Below are 12,496 nucleotides of genomic sequence, written 5' to 3'. Positions count from 1 at the left end.
ATGTATGCGCCGTTATCGAAAAAGAGTATCACTATAAACCGTAAACAAAAAAGGGGGACTCTACGGTTCTCAGGCGCCCATAGATATAGTCTTGCGAGAGTAAACTTTCTCACGAGCAAAGTGGTTAGCTCATCGCCACCTCGCGGCGTCCGTGGCTACTACCTCGGGCAGCCGAATTCACGCGCGAAAGAGGTTCGCATTGCTGCCTGCGAGAAACTCGCGCCTGAAAGTCCGGCAAACGTGATGCGGCAGAACGGCACCGATAGCCGAATCTTCAGGTTTTATTCGCAACATACATCTATATTTTATTTATATGTATTATTCATATATTATTATTATTTTATTTTTTTTAATATTTTGAGAACGCTTATAATTTACCGAGAATATGTGAAGGGATAACACGAATAGAACGTTTCTATAATATTAAAAATATTATATAACATTCTTAAATATTATAAGAATATTATTTTAATATTGAATAATATTCATATAATATTGAATAATATTCATATAATATTCTGGGAATATTAGACGCAGGGAATATTAACGCTTATAGGACTGCGGCGAATTTCACCCGATCCGCAATGTGTTGAAATCAGTGAGAAAATTATGTCAAATACCGGAAAATCTATTTTAAAAGCACTTTCGGAGCTAAATTTGTACGTTCATTGCAATTAGCGTCAAAAGCATGAAAAACGAAAATATACAAGTCATTAATTGTAAAAAATACTTACGTGATTTGCAATCTAGGTGACTAAGGGAGCACAGGCTCATAGAGGAGGAGACCGAGGGCTAGTTAAGCTAAAGGGGTAAATTGGCAAAATTGATTATTCCTCTTGTTTTTTAACAGGTAACAGAATCGAGCAAGTAGGGATCTCATAACCATTTTCGACATGTTTAAAATCTCTGCTTGCTCGATTCTGTAATTCGTTAGAAAGTAGCAAAAATAATTAATTTGCCAAATTATCCATTTAACCCCAGATTATTCCAACTAGCCCCGGCCTCCCCTATTCCCAGATAGACAGAAATGCTGAACATAGTATGCAAACATTTAATGTATGCTTTGTGAGGCCATTGTAACAGCACGTGTTTTAAATATGCTTGTTTAAGAAATACTCATTTATCATGCCATAATTTTCATCAAAATATTGACTTCTTACTACTACGATAAGTCTAAATTCATTGCGTTTTTTTGGGGGCAAAATAAATAGCAATATCTATGGTGTCAGAATATTGGCACAATTTTCACAGCATCAGATGATCTTTTTTATACTGACAAAATATTTGTTGTATGAAGACGCATCCTGACGTACTTTGAATCATTATGCAGACAATATACCAAAATATGTCAATTTGAATTGTAACTGTTCTTAATAGAAAGCGAAAAACTGGATATTTTCATCTTTAAACATAAATAAATGGGATAACCTTCTTATCTACTAATTATTTTAAGACTTACGGTCAGAGAGTCGACGAGGCCTTCAATGACCCACGTTGCCGACGGAGCTTCAATTTATTAAAATATTAAATACCGATATGTTCAAATAATCGAATACGAAATAATTTTGGAACTGATCCTTTAAGGCTCCGGAGTAGTCACAGTGACTGTCCTTCTTTAATGACGTCAGAAGCGAGAAAACGCATGCCGAGATTTTTTGCGTTATATTTTCAAAGAAAAAGACGTATCTACAAAATGGCATTTGTGATCGATTCAGCGAACTTCTAAAATTGGACGAACATTTTTCTCTTATTCGAACAACCAATAAATAGTAGTAAAATTAACACGGACAAAATCACGAGAAAAGAAGTTAGAAAAGAACTCCACGTCAAGTTAATTTTGCGACTATTTATTGGATTGTTCGTATAAAAGTGTTCGTCCAATTTTACAAGTACGTAGAATCAATCACAAATATCGTTTTCTGGACATATGTTTTTATTTAAAGTATATAACGCAAAAGATCTTGGCACGCGTTTTCTCATTTCCGACGTCATTAAATAAGAACAGTCATAACGATTACTTTGGAGCCGCAAGTAACTGTGCAAGAAACGATAGTGACCGTTTGTAGCATCAAAAGTAGGCCAATAGCTTATGTAATATTACATTTCAAGATTCGACACTGCCTTTTAAGCCCCAAAAAATATGCGGGATTAATACAGAAGCAGAATTTCGACTCGGGAAACATTGCATCCGCGACGAGGACGACGAGCGCAGGAGGGAAAAACACACGCGGCCGACAACATTCTCAAAGTGCTAATTTTATTTATAGGTTTTTCTTTATGACACAAATCACTTTTAGCATCTACATGAGTAAGAGTACAGGCTATACGAGAATGAATTTGATACAGATCACTTATTAGTGTAAATACAATGTTTCTCCTCAATTACACGCTATTAACTAGATACTTAGAAAACACTGTACAACGCAGCTGAGAACTGTCGATTGATACTTTACAATATGGTACAACCACTCCTTGAAGCGAGACACGAGCTACGAATCCGACTCGTCCGCTCGAGGACCTTTCCATTTCGTCGCTAATAAGGGGAGAGAGGGGGGGGGGGGGAGTATCGTCGGCGACTCGCGGGATTAACGACGCGCGCCTACGGCTTTCTCTCTCGGATATACCCTTCTCTCGTGCGGACTATAGGCCATATCGAGCGAGTCTGCCCGCCGAGGATCGCATTCTCCCGGAAGCACGCGCGTATCCTTGCACCAACAATGTCCCCCGCGAGATATCGAACGTAACTCCCGGTGTCACCGTGGACACTTCGCCGCCGTCGCCGAATCCTTCGCGACGTAGTCTCGTTCCTAAGCAAAGTGAAGGAGGAGGTAGCGCGACGCGAGCGGGCTCAGAGAATACCATCGATATCCCCCTCCTTAGAAGAGGATCTTCATCAACCTCAGTGTTCAAAGGAGCGATCGTCGATGTGTGTCAGATTGTCCGTCGACCGTCGCTTCCGCTCGCGTCACCCTCCTCGTACAGTCATCGTTGCATACACGCACACGCATACAATAATACATCGCACGACTTCGCGAGTCTTGTATTCTCGTCTACTGGCTACGTCTGTCAGTACGACCCCGGTGGTGGTGGTGATGTCGCTGATCCGCCGCCTCTTCTTCTCTCCGTGCTCCTCTCGTGAGACGTCCGCTGGTCGTCGTCCTTGCCTCGTATTCACTCGACAGAGCGATACTTCGCTTCCTCGATCGAACGCTTCCCGGAGTCTACGTGTTTCTTTCTCTCCTTCTCGTTTTCTCATCGCCCACGATGGATTCGCCCGAGTGCTTCGAACTACGGGTGAATTCGCGTTTTCTCTCTTCACGCTCACGGTTTCACTCGGTCCCCTTCGTCTCTTCCTCTCGGTAACATACAGAACGTTCGACGAGCGAGATCGGGATGAGGCTTACGATATTACCGTGAAGCTAGCTTCTTACAGAGAAATATTTGGAAGCGTCCCTCCTCCGCCGGGTTTACACGGACCGCGTTTACATGGCAATCTAAAGTCGAATTGGTGACACCCGTGATCTACGTTCGCACACGACCAGGGGTAAAGTCGACGTGGTAATTCTCTATGTTGCGACTATTAATGTTACATGCCATATTACATAATTATCTATACATATAACATGGATAATCGCACCAGCGGAAATGATTAAATCGATTCTATGCTGTGTGTTCGCGTATAAAACGTACATCATGGAAGTTACTACATCAGTTTTAGATTGCCCTCAAAACGTACTCACAGCCTGTGGATACAATGTAGAACAGCTGTTGCCTACGACATATCCAAAGCCCAATGAAATCGACGAGAGAGACGCTTGCACACGCTTCCTCGTTAGTTATGAGTTTTCAGTCTGCTCGACGAGTTCGATCAGTAAACGAAGAAGGCGGGAAGGTAGAGGAGAGGGAGAACGGTGGTTGAAGCGAAGGAAAAAAAAAAAAGAGGTCGAGGGCAAAAATTCGCGTCGATAAGCCCTGTGGTTCCACTGACTAACTGACAGAACAGACGACGTTCTTCGACGGGTCGTAATATAAAAACAATATGTATTATCGGTAATATTGGCATTGGGTGTTGTTATGGCACATTCAATTTGATGCTACACTCTGCGACGCGTTTTCTTCTTCACACAGCGGCTGTCGTGTTACCCCGCTGCACAGACACCGTGTATGATCTATTCAGTCGGACGACAGAGAGGGTGGGAAGGAACAAAAGAGAAAGAAAGATACAGGAAAAAGAACACATTGCAAAAGGGAGAGAAGCAAAGGGGGAGAGCGGAGGGGGGAGGGAATTCATTTTCATCGACGTTCGCGTGTATACTGGCGTAACCGTCTATACTTTTCGTTTTTCGTGGTGGCGCAGAAACACGCCAGATCTTCGGCTCTCTCTCTCTCTCTCTCTCTCTCTCTCTCTCTCTCTCTCTCTCTCTCTCTCGCTAGCTCGCTTGCTCGCTCGCTCGAGACCTCTCTTCATTGCACTTTCCCATGCGCCGCAACAAATGCTCCTTTAACACATTTATTTTACTTTTTTTTACAAAAAAAAAAAGAAGCTGCTTCCATCCTCCATAAACGAACGCACGCAGAACAACCGTAACAAAAGATCCCACTATAACACGCCTTCTCTCACTTTCCGCCTGGTAAACTGGTAAAAAGGATTACACATTGCACCGAGATGTCGCATGTAACAAAAAATCGATCGCTATTAATATACCGTTGCAATTGTGTGCTCGGTGTGTTCGACGTATCGCGCATGTTCAACGCGCGATTCCAAGCTGCTTTCACAGAGTGACACTCTGAGTTACCCTCCGCTGCTGCGAATAAACTTCGAAGGAACTCTCTTTCAGAGACCGTCGTCTGCAATGGCCGTAAAATATTCGACAAGAGACGTAAGCAGTGAACCCAACTGACCGATCAGATCATTTCATACAGTTTAAGAATAATCGACTGTGCTCGGCCAATCAGCTTACGTCTTACCGCGTACTTTACGGCTAGCGCAGACACGAGGGCGGATTTTCGTCTTGTGAATCGAAAATATCGAACACGTGGAAGATGAAAAAGAACCGCACAGTCTCTCGGCGATACATCTTGTGCCTCCTCGTAGTGTGTATACGTAGATGGACCCCGTAGATGACTCCGCGTGTTGCAACAGTCCGGTCACGTGGGTCCGCCCAGGGCTACGCAACACTGATCGCCGGGTTGGAGGGGCCCGAGGGCGCGGGCTCGCTCTTTATACACTGTCCGGTCAGCTGGTTGACGCTGAGCGGATTGTTGATGTCGTGCGGATTCGTGCCGACGGGATTGCGATGAGGTGGCGGGGGTGGCTGCTGTACCACCGCCGTCGCAGTCGCCGTCGCTGTCGTCGCGGCCGTCGTCACCGCCACCGCTGCCGCCGTTGTCGTCGAGGTCGCCGGATTGTGCTGGCTCGTGTTCGGCAGGGGCGGTGGTGGCACGGGGGGCGTCAACGGACACGGGTACGGGCTGGCTAGGCTCGAGGGCGATGGTAGGACCAACGACGGGCTCGCCAGACTAGACAACGCGGATAGGCCTCCGGGACTGCTCAGGGACTCGTCGTCCTCGGGAGTGCCTGCTTCCCCTACGCTGCCGAGATTGTCCTCCGAGTGGTCGTCCTCGCCTTCACCGTCAGCTTCGCCGTCGCCGTCTCCTCCCTCCCCCATGTATCTGATACATTTCTTCTTACGTCTGCAAATAAGGACCGGGAGTCGATTAGTGTGCGCGTTCCGTCCGGGTGCACCCCGCGGGTGTACAATGTGGTCGTGTGATTACGGCATTTCCATCTGTGAGTGAGCGCTGGGCGCGGTTCATCTCGATCTCTACTTAGATAACGACAAATGGATATTACATTTCTCTCCTCGGGTTTTGTTTTATGTACGTGTATATATATTTTCTTTTTTCTTTAATGAAATAGAGAGAACTACGTGCATCTCTGGGCGTTGGGAATTTATCGAAAGCAACTATCACCCATAGTGCTGTTAGCACCACACTGAGGAAAAATACTTAAAAATGTATTTGCGGAGTACATAAGGTTTATTCCACACACAGAGATAAGATTTATTTCTGTGAAATAAGTCTTATATCCCACGAATGAATTTTTACACATTTTCTTTTCAGTGCAGCTGCCACCGGCAGCTTCAAGTGTGCACGACAATTCGATAACTTGATTATTAATGTTTGGGTTTTTAAGCTAACTGCACGGAGAAAAAGACCGATTGAATCGGCATGACAATGAACGAACCGAACGCGTCTTGGAGGGAAGAAATCAGACTTTTTGCTTCTAAAAATCAAATTTGATCTATAAAACGTGACGGAAATTCCGTTTCCTTCAGGCAAAACATGTTTGGTCCGTTCACGTTGTCACGTTGATTCAACCGGTTTTCTTTCTCCGTGCACCTCGACTGCTTGATTCGACTTCGATTACTTTCCGCATTTTCGCGTCAAACTTGGACGCTCGATGGAATTCTCACCGATGGAAAGCGTCGTGTCCGTCAAGAATTGGTTACATCTAGAATTGTTACCAACTAAAAAAAACATGCGATCACTCGTCATCATTGCAAAGTCAGACGCACAAACTGCGCTTCTCGCGCATTATTAATCGTCATCTCCGCGAATCGGGCTCTGTCCGATCGTCAGAGCGTCCAACGATCCGACACTTTGTGCGCCTGCCGATGCTTCCATTGCTCGAGACACTGACCACTCGCTCGCAAATGCCATGCTCAGAGATCCTTAAACTTAACAAGCACAACTGTGATAAGAAATCTTTACGTGAAAACGAAAGAAAACTCAACCGAAATCGCCAGGAGGGCATAATCTAGAACGAAGGTCTCGATCATCCGCAGGTCGATACGGGGGAAACTCGCGCGAAACTTTTTCCTTCTTCTCTTCCTTCTTATCTCTCTCCGTGCTTTCGATCGTTAAACTCTCTCGTTTGCCGATCAACGGAGGCGCGCTCACGCGCACGCAGGCGACCGGTATATGTTACTTGTGGAACTTGGAATACATCCGGGTTAATTGCGAAACGCGCGGAAGCGAAGCCTCTCCTCCACAGTCCCGTCGAAAGTGGAGATGAGACGACTACGAACAATGGTAGATTTGCGGACGACGAAGAGGAAGAAGAGAGGCGGATATTTGCTACTGCACAATTTTCAAAAGTGAGCCCGTCCGACCTCGTGAGAAAAACTGCCTCGCAGTCGAGACACATGTATTTTTTTTTTTTACCGCTCTGCCATTGGCTCTCATTATTTATCTCTGCAGCTAAAATCAGTCAGTTATGTCGGCCGTGCTGTGAACGACGGAAGGTCGTCGCTTGTTAACTCGCAGCCACACTCGGATCTCAAAAGCGTTGCGCAAAAACTTACAGGGAGTTAAGCTCACTCCTTTTCAGCGCGCGACAACGGACGGCGTTCGAGGTCTCACGCTGGATTGCAACAACACAACGTTTTATATTCCTTCGTCAGACGAGTCGTCCGAGAATTAGCGAGAATTGGTAAATTATTATGACAAGGTGTAGCGAAAGTCTCAAGACTCCGGTTACGTCGGTTGTATTTTTCATATGCGCGTTATTCAGATATTTAAGGATATGAAGGAATACCGTTTGGTTTCTTGTTTTTTCAAATAAAAAATTAAACAATGATCTTTCCTTGCAATCCAATTCGAGACTTTGACCATTTCGAAATTGTGCTGAATTCCGATTCAAATTCCATTCTACGCAGTCGGCCAGCGTAGCTTCTGTTCTCAAGGAAGAGTGCCTGACGAGTGGTTATATGCACTATGGCCAGTATTCTGAACTTCCTTTTATTGACAAAAGTGTCTCTAAACGGAGCTGAGAAGCTACGTTTAAGGCATTTTATCGATAAAAAAAAGAATTCAGAATACGGGCATGTATAAAGAATACGTTATCACGTTATGTAAAAAAATATTACAAAAGAAAGTCATTAGACATTAAAAATAAGAAAAAAAAAGTAGGAACACATCCGTACAACACAATCATCTGGTCTTAATCGTACGAACTGCCATGCCAAAAAATTAGGATATATATGTATGTAAAAATCGTCTATGTGTCAAACGTTACGAAATCGGACCAAATAACTGTTACATGTATTATGTATATAAATATACATATATATACGTAAATATATGTATATACAGTAAATATATTTATTACAGACCAGCCATGCTAAGGGCAACACTGAGTAAATTCCAACTAAACGAGAGGGTAAATAAATCACAATAATAAGCTGAAAGAGCCACAACAATGAGAAACAATGCGAGCACCGGGCCGCCGCCGTGTCGCTCACTATGGCGCCTACTAGCTCGTATTTATTTTCCCACGACATTATTCAATCGAATCACGAACGTCCGGTTTGCGAGCAAAAAAGAAAAAAAAGAGAGAAAAGGAAAGAGAAAGAAAAAAAAAAGGAACTTTCTTCTCGGTATATCCAGTTACCGCTGGATGGGACGACAATATCTCGAGCTATCTTTTCGAGCAGCTGGTCGACCATAGCGAGGACCAACGGGGGCCCGTAGGTTTAAGTCGGGACTGACCACTGTTTAAGAAGAAGTGTTGCAGTAGAAGGGAGGCGATAGGCTTGACTAGAGATTAACATAAGTGGGTTCTTGCTGAGGCGAGGAGGCATTGGAGGCAGTGTTGGTGTTTGGCGGGGCGGCGGCTGTCCCCACCGTCCCTCCACCGCCTCCAGCCCCGACCCCTGCCCCCGCGCTACTTCCCACACCGTGATGGATTATGCTCGCGTGGATGCCCATCCCCGCTCCATGCTCCACTGGGCTGCCAAAACCAACCACCAGCCATTAAAGGGGCGCTCTCGCTAAGACACATCATCGTCGACTTAATCCCACCTCAATCTCGCACCGCATCGTGTCGTCACCCACACGCACGTGTGTCATCGTTTCATTACGTGTCGGGGGATACCCAATATATATACATACATATACATACATACATACATATATATATATATATATATATACATATACATATATATATATATGTACACAAGTGGTTCCCCGCTATTTCTCGCATTCGTTCTGTCATTTTCGTTTCCCGGACCACTCGCGACAGGCTGAGAAATCGCGAGAGCGGAGCCGGCGTTCGTCGGGATTCGACGCGCGCGACACGCGATAGCCAATCTTCACGGTGCGATGAGATACACGCGACACCCCCTTTCGCCGATTTACTTTCCTTTTCCTTCTTTCATCGCATCAACATAAGCTTTCGAGAGAAATAATGGCCAGACAGACGGTGAATTTCGACGAGGAATGCTTCAGCGATATCGGACGAAACAACCCCCTGTGACGGTTGTTGTACGTGTAGGTACCGCAGCGTTGCCGGCCCCGCTGGAACGAGCTCGACGGATCTCAAGTGAGTGGAACGAAGAAAGACGGGCGGAGGGTAACAGTGACGGCGACTGTTGATCATTGATCAGAAAATATGTCTCCCAAATATCCGCACTGATACGCGACGTTGGTCCGGAATTTGTCGGCTCAGGGCGCCTGGTAGCACCTGATGTGAGATCGTTCGTGGTTCGCTCTGCGATCTTTCATTTCTCTAAAATTGCGCATGTATGCGTTTCTCAGGCATCTCTCCGTGCGCGCGCGCGCGGCAATATCGAAACGGCGTGTAAAGTCGAAGACACAACGACGACTCGCATAGTAGTCGTAAGTAAGTCACGTGCATTCGATGCAAAGTGCAGTCGGCTAAGTCCAAATACAACAAACTAGCTGTGCGCTTCTGGCGAATTCCAACGACGATCTCGCTGCTTTCAGCGAATTTGGCAGAAGCCTCCGACGAAATTTGGCAGGACTAACATAAGCCAAAGAGACAGAAGGAAAGAAGAGAGAGAGAGAGAGAGAGAGAGAGAGAGAGAGGGAGAGAGAGAAAAGAGAGATAGAGAGAGAGGGAGAGAGAGAAAAGAGAGAGAGAGAGACAATTGCACAGTGATTACAAATCGCTCAAATGTACACGACACGAACTTTGCACGCTTCTAATTCATTCCCATGCACGCGGCGCACGTCGATCGTCGTCTCGTCGTCGCAATGACTGCGACGACGCGGGTGTACCGCGCACGGAAGAAGACAATTCCGTTTCGTGTAACTGAATTCATTTTTCGTCGCCCACATGGAAAAAAGAGGAATCATTTGTCCATATAATACAACTGAAATTTAGTTATCAGGCCTAATTTTTATCTGCGGGAGCTAAAAACTAGATACAAGGACATAAAAAATTTTAGCTCGAAAAAATTTCAGTTTTATCGTATGCACATGTTAATTTTTACTTGCAGGAGCTATTCTCTTGTTTTCCGTGCAGAGGCCGGACGAAAACTCGACCGCGAGAGCGGAAAGTTTCCTGCAAGACGAATTCTTATTCGGTCGATCGCTCTCAATTGTCCCGGCCGAGTTTTAACCGAATGTTCTCACAGTCGCGATGAACAAAGATGTCATTTTCTCATCACCGAGTTTCCATCCGGCTTTCCCATTCAGTTGCAGAAACCGAGTGTTTTTTCCTTCCCGTGCGCGAGAATCTAGGAAGACCATGTTCCCTTCCGCCGACCGACGAATAGTCGCGCGCTGTCGAAACGGCGGATCGCGAGACTATCTCTTTTTCTTTTCTCTCGTCGTCAGTTAATCGTCGATGGGATTCGTCCTCGCCCCTTTAATGAGGTCCATGAGATTCACAAACCCAGCCGGGAGTTGGGGCATTTGGGCGTACTGTGCCGTGACAACGGCTACAGTGAGTAGTAGTAGTGGTGGTGGTAGTAGTAGTCGGCGCTAAACGGGCAGCACGTGACACACCGCGACAAACTACGAGAGACAGAGTGTGCGCTTCTAGATATAACCGGTATTTACAACAAGCCAGGTACGCGATTGGACGCTCCCCACCTCCGTCCTCTACCGGGGAGGACCGCTCGCGCGTCCATCTTTCGGCTTTCTCTCCCGCGAAATGTTCATCTTTCGCCTGCTTTCCCCCTTCTCCTTTCTCTCTTTGGAAGACACATTTTCTGACGGTGTCGCGCAGTTTCGTTGCGCTCACGCATTTTTTTTTTTTCCCCAGCTTCTTTCCTCGTTCGCTCTCTGCGCGCTCGCGGATTCGGCAGGGAGTACTCCCGGGGAGCACCGTCGCCGCGCGGAACGCGAGTCGTCCCCGATACGAGGCGAACCCGCCGTGTTTCTCGGCGTTTCGCGTCGCATCGGTTCGCTCATGTATATGTGTGCATATGTGCGGGGTACGTGTGCCTGCGTGTGTGCATCGAGAAAAAGATTTCTTCAGATTTAATAGGATCTTATTGCATCCAAACGAATGTCATCATCGGCGTGCTCCGAAGAAATTAATGTCTCGATTAATAAGTACAATTGTTAGACGTTTTCGACGGAAATATTATACGCTTGGTCTTAAACGAAAAATCGGTTTGAAACGAAAGATAATTTTCCCATAAAGAAATTATTTGTTTCGTTCTACATATTTATTGTAACCAGATAATTTATCTGGCTAAAAGATATTATTCCAAATAAAAGCGTTCTTTCTGTTGAATAACAGAGCTCTTTCTTGAGTGAAACAATATCGTTTTTCGCTCAAATAATATTTCGTACATGTTGTTTCTACGAAACAAATTTTAGTCAAATAAATAGAAATATTAAATCTAAAGAAATCTTTTTCTCTCTCTCTGTGTATATGTTTATGTGTGTGTGTTCTGTGTGTGGCGCGTAGTGCATGAATTATACGCCGTGGAGGTGCACAGCGCCGTTTGGTGGCGCGTTCCCCTCTTTCAAGTTCCACGGTAACATGTGGATGACGGAACGGGCTCCGGGTACGAGACCGATAGGAGGCAACGAACGTCGAGGATGCTGAAATCGCGCCCGCCCGGGCGCGACATCTCGAAGACGGTCGGGTTACGGTACACGTACGGCCAGATTCGTTCGCGAGATCTCTCTCTCTCTCTCTCTCCCGACACTGTCGCTATCCGCCTCGGAAGTGTCAGGGTACGCTTCGTCGCTTCGCGAATCACTCGCGCGGTGATCGATAAAATCGTCCATTCTGCCTCGACGCGCCTCGAGATTCTCACGAGACCCTTTTTGTACCCTTCACTTCGGCTTCGCGACGGACGAGACGTGGATTTTCGAAAACGCAGTTCTCGATGGACGCGTGACATCATTTTCCGGGCCCACGGGCCTTCGGGCCGTTTGACAGATTCGGCGAGTATTTACACCACGCGAAAGGTCGCGGAGAAATCGTGTACGCGCGCGAGTATTCGCGCAACGGGCGATGTATATATACTCTTCTTGTCAAAAGCACAAAGTGTATCGAGAGAAGCTCTGCACGCGGCACACGTACCTGCAAGGTTTGCACCATTGGTTTTGCTGATCTAATCCGTACCTGGCGCGGCACTTCTTCATGTTGTTACCTAGAAAAGGGAAACGGCAACGGTTAATACGAAGTTTCTCGCGAGACCGCCGGCGGTCGCTACTATTTTCG

General features: G+C 46.0%; 1 protein-coding gene across 6 annotated transcripts in view; it reads right to left on the bottom strand.

Annotated features, from left to right (window-relative positions):
- Positions 1-2,237: 2,237 nt before the first annotated feature.
- LOC106742176 (protein pangolin, isoforms A/H/I/S) overlaps positions 2,238-12,496 on the bottom strand; it is a 248,425-nt gene continuing 238,166 nt past the window's right edge. For 3 of the 6 annotated variants that reach the window (XM_014614880.1, XM_014614874.1, XM_014614875.1), the window contains 2 exons: positions 12,356-12,425; positions 2,238-5,694 (listed from right to left, as the gene is read on the bottom strand). In XM_014614880.1, the coding sequence (XP_014470366.1) occupies positions 5,169-5,694; positions 12,356-12,425 (596 nt within the window). In that variant the 3' untranslated portion in view covers positions 2,238-5,168. Of the gene's footprint in view, positions 5,695-8,553; positions 8,835-12,355; positions 12,426-12,496 lie in introns of those variants that run through there. The other 3 variants (XM_014614876.1, XM_014614877.1, XM_014614879.1) reach the window with 2 other exon arrangements.

The sequence above is a fragment of the Dinoponera quadriceps genome, unplaced genomic scaffold, assembly GCF_001313825.1.
Source record: "Dinoponera quadriceps isolate SergipeBrazil2010 unplaced genomic scaffold, ASM131382v1 scaffold676, whole genome shotgun sequence".
In the NCBI taxonomy this organism is placed as follows: domain Eukaryota; kingdom Metazoa; phylum Arthropoda; class Insecta; order Hymenoptera; family Formicidae; genus Dinoponera; species Dinoponera quadriceps.
The sequence above is the reverse complement of the archived record's forward strand: the minus strand, read 5'-3'. Positions and strand labels throughout refer to the sequence as shown.